Genomic DNA, 18706 nt, shown 5'->3' with positions numbered 1-18706 from the left:
TAAGTCATCAAAAAGTTCCTGACTGAAAGAAAAAAAAAATCAAATTAACTTTTTGGTTAAAACTTGAAGATAGTAATAACATGTATTAAAATGCAGAGTAGGTCTCTCAAGAAAAGAACATTGAGGGCCAACAGAATCCCATTTTCATCTGGCCAGATCACTCTCTGCAATATTCCCCACACCATAAAACATACTAAGTTGTAAATTTATAACCTTCAAAAGAAGTCAGAAATAGCAGTGGGAAGAAAAAGCCCATTGAAGTTCTGAAGTGAAGAGTCTGTCTTTTACGAGTCCCATGTGAATCATAATATATGGAATGTTGATGAGGTTTTAGAGTTAAAATCTTAAGTCCATTAAAAAACTTAATTATTACATTAGCCTTTTGGAGCAAAGGTCTAAAATATAATGAATTTTGGTTTACAAATAAAACTAGTATGATAAAAACTGAACAGAAACACAAGGATAAACCCACAACTTTCAATGATCCTTTTGAAGAAAGCGGTACCTCTAATCTCACAACTGTCACTGCAATTAAATGTAGTGAGAGCACACATCAAAAATGAGTACTGCCATGAGGGACTTTAGCCAAAGTGTAAAGTATGCTGTTTGTCTTGGAAATGTCCCACCTCGTGGTAAATTCTCTTAATCTTTGCTCAGGCATCCAGTACCCTCATGCTTCCCTCTGGCTATCCCAGGCTCTCCTAACTCACTGAACACCCACAATCCCTCCTCCTCCAGCAAGAGCCCTGTGCTTTCAAACCAAACTTCCTGTCAGTTCCACTTTTCAATCAAAACTCCAATTTCCTCAGGGTGGCTGATTTTGGCAGTCACTAAGCAAAATCCTAATCTGATAATCTGATTAAATTAATTCAAAGTAAGTTGTAAATGGCTAATAGCCTAAATTTCTGAGAGAAGCTGAATATTTGACAATCTAATTTGTAGAATATACAAAAGAGATGTATTGAATTGGAAACCTGAGTGCCCTCTGTTAATACTCAAATTTCTTCCATTACTTCTTTCTTTTCTACCTTCCTTTCTTTTCTTTTCTTTCTCTTTCTTTCTTTCTGTTTCTTTCTTTCTTTCTTTTCTTTCTCTTTTCTTTCTGTCTTTCTTTTTTCTTTTCCTTTTCTTTCCTTTATCTCCTCCCTCCCTTCCTCCTTTTTTTCCTTTCTTCTTTCTTTCCTTCCTTTTTTCTCTCCTTCCTTCCCTCCTTTTTCTTTCCCTCCAGTTTTTCTAGACTCTCAAAATTCTCCCTTGCTAGTCACTTTTTAAAATCTGTGATGAGAAAAAAAATTGACTAAGTTTTAGGATTATCTCTCCTATTTCTTGTAATAATCTGTCACCAACTTAAAATGTGAACAGTGCATTTGGAAGTATCACAATGAGCTACAGCTTTTTTTTTTTTTAATTCAAACACTTAACCTGCCACAAATAGCAACTATTGATTAGAATGTCTTTCCCAGAAATGTTAGCCATCCTGTGTAAGTAATTACTGCTATTTGCATCAGGCCATCAATGCAAAGCACAGCAATATATATCATATATTCATTTTTACTAATTATTCCTTCAACATATTCATTAATAATAAGTAATACCATGACTTATTTCTTTCTATGAAACAATCAAAATAGTCTATCTTTATTTCATATTTTTCTGTGCCAGGTGCTGCTCTAAGTACTTTGGGTATAATAATTTATTTCATCCTCAAAATGAAATTATAAGTTGGTAATTTTTATATACTTTCTTTTAACATATTTGGAAACTAAGATTTAGAGAAGCTAAGAAACTTGCCAAAAATTACATAACAGCCAAATTGTATTTAAACCCCACTGAATGAGTCTATAAAAAATGTGTACTGTCTACTCCTCCAGGAATATATATGTATGCATGTTAAAATAACATATATGAGTATTGATACTATCAGAAGCTCAGTCTCAGTGGAAGGTGTGAAATCAGAAAGTGGGAGTTAGACTAATGTTAAAAGATTACCTTGCATAGGAAACATTATTAGGGTATCTTGGATAAACCTGGAAGAAGGTGAATGGGATATGATAGCCAGGAGGATCAATAAGAAGTAGTGTTACTTCCAGGTCATTTCATCTAAGGAGTAGGTGAGAGTAGAGGTACAGACTTCACAGTCAGGCTTTGCCAGGCTTGTGAATGATAGTCCTGGTGGCAAAATGGTGAACTGAACTGACTAGATAAGGGAGACGGGAAGTAATGTCCCCAGAAATCCTAACAGCAAGTGAAAGAGAAAATCAGTCAGCCTAATCACTGTGAAATAAGAAGAGAAAAATATAACAGACATTCTTATCAGAAAAAACTTTTATGTAATCCAATAATAGAGTCTAATAATATAGTATAGTGTTATTTCATTTATTTATATTGAATATACTGGGATCTTCCAATAGACATTGCTAAGCAGAATACCACCAAGTAGCAAACTATGCAAAGGAAACATTTGAACACTTGTTCAATAAATATCATAGTGGACTGTTTGAAAAGGTAATATCTTCTTGAGGTTTAAAAAATCTAGTCATACAGAAGCATACAAAGCATAAAATAAAGATGCCTTCCTTTCCATAATGATAGTATTCTGTTCCCCTGATGTAACTACTAAACTGAATGTGTTTTCAGGAAATATGCATTGTATGAAAAATACATAATCACTTGCACTTTTTTTGTAGTATTTATTTATTTTTGAGACAGGGGTCTTGCCCTGTCGACCAGGCTGGAGTGAAGTGGTGCGATCTTGACTAACCGCAACCTCCACCTCCTGGGTTCAAGTAATTAGAGACAGGGTTTCACCATGTTGGCCAGGCTGGTCTTGAACTCCTGACCTCAAGTGATCTGCCCATCTTGGCCCCTCAAAGTACTAGGATTACAGGCATGGGTCATCGCACCTACCCTATTTTTAATTTTTATAAATTTATTTATTTATTTATTTATTTATTTATTTATTTATTTATTTTGTGAAGACAATGGTCTCACCATATTTCTCAGGCTGATCTCAAACTCCTGGGCTCAAGCTATCCTCCTGTCTCGGCCTCCCAAAGAGCTAGGATTACATGCTTGAGCCACCACCCACAGCCCTCACTTGTAAAACAGATTAAATTATATTCCATATATGTGACTTTAATTTGCTTGATATAGTTGGCTTCATAAGAAAGGAAATCTGACTGCATATATTGTGTTGTAACTTGATTTACTTACATTCTTAATATGATGTGTGTGTGTGTAAACCTTTTCTAATTAGGGACCTAAGTTCTTCCTCATTATCACTCCTGTTTAATATTCTAAAAATTCAAGCTGTATCTGGTGTGTTTAATCATGGGAATATTTTATATTTGTTCTCTATTACCTGGCAGAAATAAGATAACAATATCTTAAAAAAAATTGCTTTATCCAATTAGTTCTCATACATTTCACACTGCTGTACATTTGGGGGTGGGGTAAAAAAGCAGATCTAAAGCCAAATGGCAGAGTTTAAAATACCCTGTAGACCATAGTTAAGTATGTAAAAGTTTAATAAACTTGAATTTCCAGTTACTCTGGCCAAAAGTTTATGTTCAAGAAATATTAACTGACCATCTTAAAAGTAAATCCTAGATGTTGGGGTAGGTGGTTAGGCAAAGCATTCCTCTGAGAATTATAAGGAAAAATGAAACTTGCTGAAGGAGTCAGAGTGAATGGGGTCATCCATGCAACAGCAGCTATATTTTCATCTCTTTCCACTTATCCCCCTTGGCACTAAAGAAATTCAGTACAGAGAAATGTTGCAGCTGGGGAGACGAGACAAGCATCTGGTTAAGAAATAACCCCATTGCTCAGGACAACTTTTGGACTTCTATGTTGATCTTATTAAGTTTCAACTCTTTTTTCTGGAAAAGAAATTCACTAAGAGAAGAAAAAATATTACACTACTTCTGGCACCATGAGTAAAGCTAATGGGCTTCAGACGTCTTTTAGGTGGGGAACATATTTACTATCAAATAAAGACATGAGCTAGCATGGGAAGCATTCTTGGGCTGTCAGAAAGCAGCATAAGCTGCTTGTGAGATTGTGAGTTTTAATAACATATACAACTAACCCTTGAATAACACAGCCTTGAGCTGTGAAGGCTCACTGTTATGCAGATTTTTTTCAATAGATGCATTTGAATTTTTTTTTGAAATTTATGACAATTTGAAAAAACTCACAGTGTAGCACAGAAATTTTGAAAAAATTCAGAAAAGGTTAGATATGTCATGAAAATGCATAAAATATATGTAAATACTGCTCTATTTTTATCATTTATTACTATAAAATAGATACAAATCTATAATTAAAAGTTAAAATTTACCAAACTGTACAAACACAAACACTTACAAAGATATTTGCAGTCCAGAGAAATGTAAACAAACATAAAGATGCTGTATTATATAATAACTGCATAAAATTAACAGTCATATATGCTGTACTATTTTAATAATTTTATAGCCATCTTTTGTTGCCAATTCACGTTGAAAGGATCAAGTATGCATTTAAAGCACGATGTGAAGCTAATCATCTTCAAGTGATCAGTTCTTTCTCCAGTAAAATATGTTACATAGTAAACATATCTCTTGTAGTTTTCATGTATTTTTCACGTTAGTGCAATATTGTAAACCTTGAATAACAGCATGGGCCCATATGAAGTGCTATTAGTGTTACTGAAAGTGCTCCCAAGAAACAGAGAGAAGTCATCACATTACAAGAAAAAGTTGAATTGTTTGATACATATCATAGATTGAGGTCTGCAGTTGCAGTTGCCCAGCGTTTCAAGATAAATGAATCCAGCTTAACAATCATTGCAAAAAAAGAAAAATTCATGAAGCTATAGCTGCAATTACACCAGTACTTTCTGCAAAATACTTTTTTATATTGTATAGAACATGCACCTTTTATGTGGTTTTAAGATCGATGTGAGAAAGACATATGTATAGACACTAATATGATTTGAGAAAAAGTGAAATTATTATTTGGCAACTTAAAGCAAAAGGAAGGTGAAGGAGGTAAAACTAGAAAATTTAATGCCAGCAAAGGATGGCTTGATAATTTCAGAATGAGGTGTTGCTTGAAATTGTCAAGATAACAGAAGAAGGCTGGGTGCCGTGGCTCATGCCTGTAATCCCAGCACTTTGGGACGCCGAGGCGGGCAGATCACCTGAGGTCAGGAAGTCAAGACCAGCCTGGCCAACATGGTGAAACCCCATGTCTACTAAAAATAGAGCCAGGCGTGGTGGTACCTGCCTGTAGTCCCAGCTACTCAGGTGGCTAAGGCAGGAGAATCGCTTGAACCCGGGAGGCAGAGGTTGCAGTGAGCCAAGATCATGCCACTGCACTCCAGCCCAGATGACAGACTCCGTCTCAAAAAATAAAAAAATAAATAAATAAAATAACAGAAGAAGTAGCAGCTTCTGCTGACTAAGAATCAGCAAATGAGTTCCCAGACACCATTAAGAAAATCATTGAGGAGAAAGGTTTTCTGCCTGAACTGGTTTTTAATGCAGACAAAAGTGCCCAAAAAGTCACAATGGACATTTTTTTTTCAGTAAGGAAGAGAAGCAAGTAAGCACCAGAATTTAAGGCAGGAAGGCATAGGCTAACTCTACTGTTTTGTGCAAATGCAGTCTGGCTTATGATTAGGACTGCCCTTGTCCATAAAGCTGCTAACCCCCAAGCCTTGAGGGTAAAAGATAAACACCAGCTGCCAGTCTTTTGGTTGTACAACAAGAATGCCTGGACAACAAGAACTCTTTCACTCTTTCTGGATTGGTTCCATCAATGTTTTGACCCTGAATCAGAAAGTACTTTGCTAATAAAGTGCCTTTAAAGTTTTTATGATATTGGGCAATGCCACCAGCCACCCAGAACCCCATGAGTTCAACACTGATGGTGTAGAAGTGGCCTACCTACCCCCAAACATAGCATCTCTAATTCAGCCCCTAGACAAGGGAGTCATAAGAAACTTTAAAGCTCATTATGCATGGTAATTTATGGAAAGGATTGTCAGTGCTATGGAAGAGAACCCCAGTAGAACATCATGAAAGTCTGGAAGAATTACACCATTGAAGATGCCATTGTTGCTACAGAAAAAGCTGTGAAAGCCATCAAGCCTAAAACAATAAATTCCTACTGAAAAAACTGTGTCCAGATGTTGTGCATGACCTTAAGGACTTACAACAGAGACAATCAAACAAATCATGAAAGAGATAGTGGATATGGCGAAAATGATGTGTTTGAGGGGGGTTCAAGATATGAATCTTGGAGAATCTTGGAGTTAGTAGACAGCACACAGGAGGAATTAATGGAAGGAGATTTGATGGAGGTAAGTGGTTCCAAACCAGTACCAGGTGATGAGGAAGAAGATGTAGAAGAAGTAATGCCAGAAAACAAACTGACATTAGACAATTTGGCACAGGGATTTCGGTTATTCTAGACTCATTTTGACTTATTTTATGACATAAACTGTTTTGTGATATGGGCACAAAAATTAAAGAAAATGGTGGAAGAGTTGTTACCATATAGAAACATTTTTAGAGAAATTAAAAAGCAATTAGACATAAGTTAGGATGTATTTTCATAACCCAAGTGTATCTGCCTTTTTTACCTCCCTTTCTACCTCCTCCACCTCTTCCACCTCTGTCAACTGAGACAGCAGGACCACCCCCTTTTCTTCCTCCCCCTCCTCAGCCTACTCAACGTGAAGATGAGGAAGATGAAGTGCTTTATGATGATCCTCTTCCACTTAATAAATAGTAGATATATTTTTTCTTTATAGTTTTCTTAATAACATTTTTCTCTTTAGCTTACTTTATTGTGAAAATACAATATACAATGCATATAAAATAAAATATGTGTTAATTGACTGCTTATGTTATCAGTAAGGCTTCCAGTCAACAGTAGGCTATTAATTAAGCTTTTGAGGAGTCAAAATTTCTAAGTGGATTTTTTACTGTGCCACCCCTAACCCCTGCATTTTTCCATGGTCACTTGTATATATATTTGTTCTTCATCCTTGTTTCCTGATATATAGCTCTTATAACTTCTGGAATCTCTAGACTCATAAGAGTATCTAGGATGCAAATAAGATGACCACAGGGCTGGTCACGGGAAAAACCAAGGCATGATTAGAGGGTTTGGACTTTTTGCCTGCCCCTCCAGCTTTGGGGGATAGAATAAAGGCTGGAGGTTAAGTTGATCACTAATGGCAGATAATTCAATCAATCGTGACTATATAGTAAGGCTTCCATGAAACATGAAAATCTAAAAGGATTGGGTTCAGAGCTTCCAGACAGCTGAACAAATGGAGGTTCCTGGGGGGAGTGACACACCTAAAGAGGGCATGGAAGCTCTGCACCTGTATTTTTTGTTGTTGTTGTTTTGTTTTGTTTTGTTTTGTTTTGAAATACAGTCTCATTCTGAGCTGGAGTGCAGTAGCATGATCTTGGCTAACTGCAACCTCTGACTCCCAGGTTCAAGCAATTTTTGCGCCTCAGCCTCCCAAGTAGCTGGGATTACAGGCGTGGCCACACCCAGCCTGCACCTGTTCTTGAATGCCTTGCCCTCTGCCCCTCTTCCATTTGTCTGATCACTGATATGTATCCTTTGTAATATCCTTTATAATAAACCAGTAAACATAAGCGTTTCCTTGACTTCTGTGAGCTACTGTAGCAAATTAATCAAATTCAAACAGAAGATCAGCCAGGCGCGGCGGCGCACACCTGTAATCTCGGAACTTTGGGAGGCCGAGGCAGGTGGATCACCTGAGGTCAGGAGTTTGAGATCAGCCTGGCCAACATGTTGAAATCCCACCTCTCTACTAAAAATACAAAAATTAGCTGGGAGTGGTGGTGTACACCTGTAACCCCAGCTACTCGGGAGGGTGAGGCAGGAGAATCGTTTGAACCCAGGAGGTGGAGATTGCAGTGAGCCGAGATTGCAAATCGTACTCCAGCCTAAGTGACAAGAGCGAAACTCCGTCTCAAAACAACCAAAAACAAAAAAACAATGACTGGGCATGGTGGCTCATGCCTGTAATCTCAGCACTTTGGGAGGCCTAGGCGGGCTGATCATGAGGTCAGGAGTTTGAGACCAGCCTGGCCAACATGGTGAAATCCTGTCTCTAATAAAAATTAAAAAAAATTAGCCTGGCGTGGTGGCAGGCCCCTGTAATCCCAGTTACTTGGGAGGCTGAGGCAGAAGAATCACTTGAAACAAGAAGGCAGAGGTAGCAGTGAGCCGAGATTGCACCACTGCATTCCAGCCTGGGCGAAAGAGCGAGACTCCATCTCAAAAAAAAAAAAAAAAAAAAAAAAAGACAGAAGATCGTAGGAACCCTGATTTATAGACAGTTGGTCAGAAGTATGGGCTCTACTACTTGTGACTGGTATCTGAAGTAGTGTGTGGTGTCAGTAAGAGGACTGGGCCCTCAATCTGTGGGCTCAGAAACTATCTTGAGGTTGACAGTCAGAATTGAATAGAATTAGAGGACACCCAGCTGGTGTCCACTGCAGAATTCATTGCTGGAGAATTGCTTAGTGTGTGTGGGGAAAAAAATCCACACACATTTGGTCACAGAAGTGTTCTGTGTTGTGGGAGTATAGCAGGAGAATCTGAGTTTGTTTTCTTCTATATCCTTACACTCCTCTTTTCCCCCACCAAAGAAATGGCCAAAATATCTAGAGTATTTCTTTATAACTAGCATATCTAATGAAAAAGAAAAAAATTGGTGATCAGTTAGTGTAGACATGGGCTGGAGAATCTTTGTTTGGAGTCTGATGAAGATAAAATATGCTGCTGTAATACTAAAGAATAGGTATCTTCATGAGTATAAACAGAGGTAGGAGGCAATACATTGGCATTAGCAGGGAGAGAGATACTATGTCGGAGACAAAGCAAATAATTTCCAGAATTTCCACGTAAGTAAAGAAAAATTATGATTGGGTCAGAACTGGTTTTTCTATTTATAATTGTGATAAAAAGCAAGCAAAAAACAAACAAACAAAAAACAAAATAATCTGGAGGTAATAGAGATCAATATTCAGATAACAAAGCCAAAATCATGGGAATATTTGTAAAATAACAGATATGTTTAAAAAATATACATTTAGCCACAGGTTAACTAAGAGCCTATTTTAGGAGTTTGTAAAATGACTACAGAACAAACATGAATAAAATTTTATGGTTTTTTTATTTGCAAGAATAACTATGCAAATTTGTTTTAGGTTTCAGAGAATGACAAAAGGGAAAGTAGGAACCAAACTCTTCTGAAATGTTTTTATTTCTCTAAAAAAAATCATTAAAATGAGTCATAAGCGTACAAATTTTACAGTCAACACAATCTGGAGAATTCATGATAATAAAATACAAACAAACTCCACAATTCTTTCAAAATCTTCATTTTAATCACATCTATTCTAAATTTGTAAAACCATTTTAGACAACTTTCTCTGTCATCACTATCGCTGAACAATTAATAAAAACCAACACCTGATGGTCTCCACAGGAAAAAAAAATATAAACACAATGTATCACGTATAATTTCAGAGTGATTACTTATTATTTTGTATAAAACTTACTCTTTGATCCAAATTTAAGGGCTTCTAGTATAGAAGAATGTTTCTAACTAAATAAAGTAGGACCTACAAATGGCTTTTGAAATTTGACTACTACAGAAAAAAGGTAGTTTGTGCCTGGATGACGCTGTAAACATGCAGCCTTTTCCTGGGCCCTTGATGGGGTGGGATGGTGGTGGGAGGGGTGGAGTACACAGCTAGCAATGTGTCTATATTCACGCACCAGAAATGACTCTGGAACTCTCTGCTTTTATTTTTTCTTTACTCTCTCAACTGTCTTACTATTCATTGTCTGGGAGACCCTGAATAGCACAAGAAGTAAAAAAGGGACTTACCTAATAAATACATTCCTAATATACTCACTGTAGTAAACACAGCAAGAAAAGAAAATAACTCAACACGTTAAAGATTCTTATAAACTACATAAAACTAACTTACTTTTGTAAACAATTAAAAAGCCCTGTAAATATCAGGATATACTTATTTAACTGTCACATATGTGTGTTGAATAGTCTGAATAAGTAATAGCCACATTTTAAGACACTGTAAATTCCTGGCTTGCTATTAAAACCAGTATTATAATCCTAAATGTCATCTTAAGAAACTCCATGGTTGTAGGATCACAAATATGTATGTTCTAATTGTCAGGCCTCTGAGCCCAAGCTAAGCCATCATATCCCCTGTGATCTGCACGTATACATCCAGATGGCCTGAAGCAGCTGAAGATCCACAAAAGAAGTGAAAATAGCCAAGTCCTGCCTTAACTGATGACATTCCACCATTGTGACCTGTTCCTGCCCCATCCTAACTGATCAATTGACCTTATGACAATACACCCTCCCCGCCCTTGTGATAATGTACTTTGTGATATTCCCTCGCCCTTAAGAAGGTACTTTGTGATATTCTCCCCGCCCTTGAGAATGTACTTTGTGAGATCCAGCCCTGCCCATAAAAAGTTGCTCCTAACTCCACCGCCTATCCCAAACCTGTAAGAACTAATGATAATCCCACCACCCTTTGCTGACTCTCTTTTTGGACTCAGCCCGCCTGCACCCAGGTGATTAAAAAGCTTTACTGCTCACACAAAACCTGTTTGGTGGTCTCTTCACATGGATGTGCATGACATTTGGTGCCAAAACCCGAGAATGGTTCTAAATGGCCAGAAAACGACACTTTTGATTTCTCCATCCTACAAGATCTAGATAACTTTGTCGAAAAATGGGCAAATGGTCTGAGGTGACTGACATCCAGCCATTCTTTTACACATCGGTCCCTCCCTAGTTTCTGCTCCCAATGCGACTTGTCCCAAATCTTTCTTCTTTCTCTTCTGTCTGTTCCTTCAGTCCCAACCCCAAGTGTCACTAAGTCTTTTGAATCTTCCTTTTCTACCCACCCATCTGACCTCTCCCCTTCTTCCCAGATTGCTCCTCCTCAGGTCACTCCCTGCCAGGCTGAATCAGGCTCCAACTCTTCTTGAGCCTCTGCTCCCCTACCCTACAACCCTTCTATCACCTCCCCTGCCACACCCAGTCTGGCTTACAGTTTCATTCCACGAGGAGCCCTCCCCTACCTGCCCAACAATTTCCTCTTAAAGAGGTGGCTGGAGCTAAAGGCATAGTCAAGGTTAATGCTCCTTTTTCTCTATCAGACCTTTCCCAAATCAGTGTTTAGGCTCTTTTTCATCTAATATAAAAACCCAGCCCAGTTCATGGCCCATTTAGCAACAACCCTTAGATGCTTTACCGCCCTAGACCCAGAGGGGCCAGAAGGCCATCTTATTCTTAATATGCGTTTTATTACCCAGTCTGTTCCTGACATTAGAAAAAGCTCCAAAAATTAGATTCCAGCCCTCAAACCCCACAATAGGATTTAATTAACCTCGCCTTCAAGGTGTACAATAATAAAAAAGAGTCAGCCAAGTGGCAACATATTTCTGAGTTGCAATTACTTGCCTCTGCCGTGAGAGAAACCCTAGCCTTATCTCCAGCACACAAGAACTTCAAATTGCCTAAACCACAGAGAACAGGTGTTCCTCCAGAACCTCCTCCCCCAGGATGTTGCTCCACGTGCCGGAAATCTGACCACTGGGCCAAGGAATGCCAGCAGCCTGGGATTCCTCCTAAGCTGTGTCCCATCTGTGCAGGACCCCACTGGAAATTGGACTGTCCAACTCTCCCAGCAGCCACTCCCAGAGCCCCTGGAACTCTGGCCCAAGGCTCTCTGACTCCTTCCCAGATCTTCTTGGCTCAGCAGCTGAAGACTGATGCTGCCCGATCGCCTTGGAAGCCTCCTGGACCATCACAGATGCTTTGGGTAACTCTTACAGTGGAGGGTAAGTCTGTCCCTTTCTTAATCAATACGGAGGCTACCCACTCCCCATTACCTTCTTTTCAAGGGCCTGTTTCCCTTGCCTCCATAATGTTGTGGGTATTGACAGCCAAGCTTCTAAACCTCTTAAAACTCCCCAACTCTGGTGCCAATTTGGACAATATTCTTTTATGCACTCCTTTTTAGTTATTCCCACCTGCCCAGCTTCCTTATTAGGTCGAGACATTTTAGCCAAATCATTTGTTTCCCTGACTATTCCTGGGCTACAGCCATACCTCAATACCTCCCTTCACAACCCATCATTCTGTTCTGGATCTCAAACATACTTTCTTTACTATTCTTTTGCACCCTTCATCCCAGCCTCTCTTTGCTTTCACTTGGACTGATCCTGACACCCATCAGGCTCAGCAAATTACCTGGGCCGTACTGCCGCAAGGCTTCACAGACAGCCCCCATTATTTCAGTCAAGCCCTTTCTCATGATTTACTTTCATTCTGTCCACCTTATTCAATATTTTGATGACCTTCTACTTTATAGCCCCCCGCCCCCCAAAATCTTCTCAACAGGACACCCTCCTGTTCCTCTAACATCTATTCTCAAAGGGATATCACATATTCCCCTCCAAAGCACAAATTTCTTCCTCATCTGTTACCTATCTCAGCATGATTCTTCATAAAAACACATGTGCTTTCCCTGCTGATCATGTCCGGCTAATCTCCCAAACCCAACCCCTTCTACAAAGCCACAACTCCTTTCCTTCCTAGGCATGATTAAGTACTTTCACCTTTGGATACCTGATTTTGCCATCCTGAATAAACCATTATATAAACTCACAAAAGGAAACCTAGCTGGCCCCATAGATCCTAGATGCTTTCCCCACTACTCTTTCTATTCCTTAAAAACAGCCCTAGAAGCTGCTCCCACACTAGCTCTCCCTAACTCATCCCAACCCTTTTCATTACACACAGCCAAAGTACAGGGCTGTGCAGTTGGAATTCTTACACAAGAGCTGGGACCGTGCCCTATAGCCCTTCTATCCAAACAACTCAACTTCACAATTCTTGGCTGGCCTTCATGTTTGTGCCATTTAAATACTTCTAGAGGCCTTCAAAAATCACAGGCTATGCTCCACTTACCCTTTACAGCTCTCACAACCTTCAAGCATTAATATCCTCCTCATATCTTTCACATTTATTGTCTGCCTCCCAACTCCTCCAGCTCTATTCACTCTTTGTTGAAACTCCAACAGTAACTATTACCCATGGGCCTGATTTCAACCCAGCTTCTCATTTAGCACCCAACACAAGTCCTGAACCACATGACTGTATTTTCCTAACACACATAGGATCTTCTCCCTTTCCTCATATTTCTAATCTTCCAATTCCAAACCCAGACCACACTTGGTTTATTGATGGCAGTTCTTCTACACTCAATCAATTTTCACCAGCTAAAGCTGGATACACTGTCATGTCCCACACCTCTATTATTGAAGCTGCTGCACTTCCTCCCTCCACCACTTCCCAACAAGCCAAACTGATTGCTTTAACTCGTGTGCTCTCTCTAGCTAAAGGAATGCACATTAACGTTTATAGTGACTCCATATATGCTTTCCACATCCTCCATAACCATGCTGTGGTAAGGAAAGAGGCTTCCTTACCACACAAAGCTCTTCCATTATCAATGCCTCCCTAATAGAGGCCCTCCTTAAGGTTGTTCTCCTGCCAGCCAAGGCTGGAATCATTCATTGTAAAGGACACCAGAAACCTACTGATCTTATTGCAAAAAAAATAACCAATGCCTCCACACCCGCTAATATTCCAGCCCCCACTCCAGAGGGCGAGTATTTTTTTTTTTCTCCTCTATCGCTCCCACCTACTCTTCTTCTGAAAACCTGCTCTACCAGTCTTTTCCAACCCAGGGCAAGTGGTTCTTAGATCATGGAAAACTCATCCTTCCTGCCTCACAAGCTCAGTCCATTCTTTTGTCTTTTCATAACCTCTTCCATGTAAGTTACAAGCCACTAGCCCGCCTCTTAGAACCTCTCATTTCCTTTAAAATATTTGCCCTGCATTTCACTCCATCCTTAGCTACCTTCCCCTTGTTCTTCGGACTCTCCTCTCAGCCCCTCCTCTTGGTTGCTCATACCCAGCCCCATGAATAGCAGCGAAAGGTTACTCGTAGACACTTTGCATTTTCTCATACACCATAAAAATCAAACCTCCCCTTCTACCCAGCTGCCCCGTCAACCCCCATTACAACCTCTAGCAGCTGCTGCCCTTACTAAATCCCTAAGAGTCTGGGTGAAAGATACCTGTTTTTGTGCTCCCTCTCATCTTTTCACTTTACATTTCCAGTTTTGCCTTACAAAGCTCTCTTCTTCTTCTGTGGCTCCTTCACCTACATGTGTCTACCTATTAATTAGACAGGCACATGTACACTAGTCAGCCTTACCCACCCAAATCAATTTGCAAATATAGGACTGAACAGCTTCCTGTTTCCCTCATGACACCAACACTTTACTTCTATTTTGTTTTTTTTTATCATTATTATTAATATAAGAAAACAGGAACAAGCCTTGACTTACTCATGCTGAAAAAGGAAGACTCTGTATATTTTTAAATGAAGAGTGTTGTTTTTACCTAAATCAATCTGTCCTGGTATACGACAACATAAAAAAACTCAAGGATAGAGCCCAAAAACTCATCTAACAAGCAAATAATTACTCTGAACCCCCTTGGGCACTCTCTAGTTGGATGTCCCAGGTCCTCCCAATTCTTAGACCTTTAATACTTGTTTTTCTTTTTCTCTTATTTGGCCCTTGTGTCTTCCGATTAATCTCTCAGTTCCTACAAAACTGCATCCAGACTATCACTAATCAAACTATATGATAAATGCTGCTTCTAACAACCCCACAATATTACCCCTTACCCCAAAATCTTTCTTCAGTTTAACCACTCCCACTCTAGGTTCCCACACTGCCCCTAATCCTGCTCAAAGCAGCCCTGAGAAACATCGCCCATTATCTCTCCATACCACCGGCAAAAATTTTTGCCACCCCAACACTTCACCAGCATTTTGTTGTGTTTTTCTTATTAACATAAGAAGACAGGAATGTCAGGCCTCTGAGCTCAAGCTAAGCCATCATATCCCCTGTGACCTGCACGTATACATCCAGATGGCCTGAAGCAACTGAAGATCCACAAAAGAAGTGAAAATAGCCAGGTCTTGCCTTAGCTGATGACATTCCACCATTGTGACCTGTTCCTGCCCCACCCTAACTGATCAGCTGACCTTATGACAATACACCCTCCCCGCCCTTGTGATAATGTACTTTGAGATATTCCCCCACCCTTGAGAAGGTACTTTGAGATATTCCCCCACCCTTGAGAAGTTACTTTGTGATATTCCCCCACCCTTGAGAAGGTACTTTGTAATATTCTCTCCGCCCTTGAGAATGTACTTTGTGAGATCCACCCTCTGCCCACAAAAAATTGCTCCTAACTCCACTGCCTATCCCAAACCTACAAGAACTAATGATAATCCCACCACACTTTGCTGACTCTCTTTTCAGACTCAGTCCACCTGCAGCCAGGTGATTAAAAAGCTTTATTGCTCACACAAAGCCTGTTTGGTGGTCTCTTCACATGGACGTGCGTGACATTAATCACATAAGCAACCTTAATTTTCCCTAATTAAAAATTAGAGTAAAATCACCTGCCATGAGTGATAGCCAAGTATCTTTTACACCAAGTTTATCAAAATAAGCTTTTAGGAGTGGAACAATTTTGATCAACTGTGTTAATATTTCAGAACTGCTTGCAACAGTGACTACCATAAGTATGCATTTTTCTATGCATGCAACTTACAAGTGATAACTGCCCAATGGAGCACTAGAAATGTGGTCACATTGGTCTATTTTGCAAGTCACTTACCATATCGTGTATTCCATTCTCTTCTTGTTGAAATCTTGACATTGAGAGTTCTCTTCATCTCAGAAAGAGCTCCTGAAAAGTATTTTTAGATTATAAAAGATTGCATTTATGCATATACATACATTTCCCCTAAATAATGATCAATATCTTTTAGATATTTTCAATATTTATTAAGAGTTACAGGACCAGAAACAATCAGCAACTTAGTAGATTATCTCTAAGCACAATTGATTTTTACTGAATGCTGTCAAGGCATCAAAATGTACATATTCACCTTTAAAAAGTGTTAACTTTGCATTTACTGTTTCATCCGCAGGGCTAACAGCTGGGTATTACTGTTGTTTTTGTTGTTGTTGTTTTAAGCGACTATCTGAGGTGTTAAGAGGTCCTAATTAAGTAAATTTAACAAACACAGCATTAAGTTTCAAAATCGAAGTGTTAGAACAGATACCTGTTTGATCTGCAGATAACTAATGAGAGCAACAGTACATCACAGACACATTTGATGTTATTCCTGCCTCAGCATATTTGGTTTGATAAAAAATATCTCACTCAAGTAACTGCCCAATATATTGCCCTGAGAGACCGAGAGATAATTAACGATTTAATTCTAGTTTTTCCTGCCCTTGTTTTGCAAATAAATGAAGACATGGATGGATGGGTTTTTTGAAACACCAAAGATCTGTGTTACAGTGTAGCATTATCATTCCTGGGAGGAGCATGCCATTTGCAGGGCTGAATCACAAAACACAATACAACAACAACAAACCAGGGATGAGTTATTTCAGGCCAATTCACAAATCATTATAGAAATAAGGTAATGAGCGGCCGGGCGTGGTGGCTCATGCCTATAATCCCAGCACTTTGGGAGGCTGAGGCGGCCGGATCACGAGGTCAGGAGATCGAGACCATCCTGGCTAACAAGGTGAAACCCCATCTCTAATAAAAATACAAACAATTAGCTGGGTGTGGTGGTGGGTGCCTGTAGTCCCAGCTACTTGGGAGGCTGAGCCAGGACAATGGCGTGAACCTGGGAGGCGGAGCTTGCAGTGAACGGAGATTGCACCACTGCACTCCAGCCTGTGCAACAGAGCAAGATTCCATCTCGAAAAAAAAAAAAAAGAAAAAAAGAAAAAGAAAGAAATAAGGTAATGACCGACTTACAAGTTCCACAAAGATCACTTGAGAGACTTACATTCTGATGAGGAAAACCATACAGACATGTCTACAACTAATGATGAAACATGATGCAATGAAGTTAATTACATGAGAGTTCTTTCATTCTTTCTGAATTGAACAGGGTAGGTATCACTGAGATAGAACTCAAGGCTGTACCTAAATGAAAAATTATCATGTTCAAACATAAAGTGAGAGAGGGAGAGAATAATCCAGATTAAAAGAATAACATGGTTTAGGAGGCAGAGGACAAGTGGGATGGGAGAACCTAAACACTGAATTTAACTTCAGCCCAAATCAGGGAGTGAGAGTAGGAGAAATAAATTGATGTTTATAAGGGGAACTAATAATCTCAGTTTAGTGCCTAGTTGAATCTGTAGTACCTATGGGAAATTCAGAACAAAAAGTTCAGGATGAATATCCAAATTCAAGGTAAAGATTGAGTCAGTTACACGAAAGTGATAACTGAAGCTTTGGGAGCATTTGAGCATTCTCTAACCACGGCATGGTTGAAGAATAAACCTGTGGAATGCCTATATTTGAAAAGACAAGCAGCAAAAATGAGAATAGAAGATATGTTTGGAGAAGCAGCAAGGGAAGCAAGAGATAATGTTTGTCAGATGTTACAAGAGGGTAAGAATTTCACTGAAAAAGAAAGTGGCCAGCATTGTCAATGATGCATGCAAGTAGCAGATTTAGCTTAGAAAGTCATTTGCACTTTTTGAGGGAGCAAGCAGTCTCATGAAGTGGTAGGGAAAGAAATCAGATTGCAAATTGAATAGGGTAAATTGGTCAATGCAGGAATTGGTCAAAATGAATAAGGAAGTTAGTGAAAAAGCAGAGTCTGGGAACTTTTTGAGAGAGAAAGGCACACTGGAAAATGAAAGAAGGAAAGCAAGTGTGTCAAAGAATTAACACATCGGTTTAACAGTATCACATTTTAATGTGATTTCACTGCGCTATTCATTAAAGAGGTACATCAATCAAGCCTGATTTTCTAACCAGGATAATTAATGGATAACTTGAAACAATTAAATTTCAACATTTCAAGTTGTCTAATACTACCTACCTAGTAGTCACTAAGAAAGAAAATGGATAACTTATGTGGTTTAAAAAAAAAAAGACTGTGATGATTAATTTTATGTGTCAACTTTATTGGATTAAAGACTACCTGGAGAGCTAGTAAAGCATTAGTTCTGGGTGTGTCTAGTAGGATGTTTCCAGAGAAGATTACTGTGTGAGTCGTTGGTTTGGGTGGAGAAGATCCACCCTCAATGTAGGTGGAAAAGGCAGAGGAAAGGTAAATTCTCATTCCCTCTCTCTCCTGGAGATAGGACACCCCTTTTCTCCTGCCCTGGTGTCAGAGGCTTTCAAACCAGAGTGACTCCATCATGAGTGAGGGCTAGGGAAATGAGGCTGGGACTTGTTGGGCTGCATTCCCAGAAAGTTAGGTATTCCTAGTCTCTAGATGTTTACGGGCAAGGGAACAGATTGATAATGTTTACTAAACAGACCCAGACTTAGGAGTGTCCTGATATCCTGTTATCTTGAGAAAAGAAGCATTCCTAATTTTGCTTTAAAGATCATAATATTGATTCTTGCAAAATATACTAATTAAGAAAATTAATCCTTTGTCGCAAACCTTAGTAGCAGAGCACGTCCCCATGATCT

The 18706-nt window shown here is 39.2% G+C and overlaps 1 protein-coding gene across 5 annotated transcripts in view; it reads right to left on the bottom strand.

The window, feature by feature from the left end:
* LOC134738946 (uncharacterized) overlaps window positions 1–18706 on the bottom strand; it is a 419251-nt gene that overhangs the window by 202704 nt on the left and 197841 nt on the right. For all 5 annotated transcript variants that reach the window (XR_010125238.1, XR_010125239.1, XM_063659646.1 and 2 more), the window contains one exon: window positions 15860–15931. Coding sequence is in view for 3 of the 5 variants with exons in the window: in XM_063659646.1 (XP_063515716.1) it covers window positions 15860–15931 (72 nt within the window). In the remaining 2 variants the exon portion in view is untranslated. The remainder of the gene's footprint in view (window positions 1–15859; window positions 15932–18706) is intronic.

Source organism: Pongo pygmaeus, chromosome 22, assembly GCF_028885625.2.
Source record: "Pongo pygmaeus isolate AG05252 chromosome 22, NHGRI_mPonPyg2-v2.0_pri, whole genome shotgun sequence".
NCBI classification, from domain to species: domain Eukaryota; kingdom Metazoa; phylum Chordata; class Mammalia; order Primates; family Hominidae; genus Pongo; species Pongo pygmaeus.
Note: the sequence above shows the minus strand (reverse complement) of the source record. Positions and strands in the feature narration are given on the sequence as shown.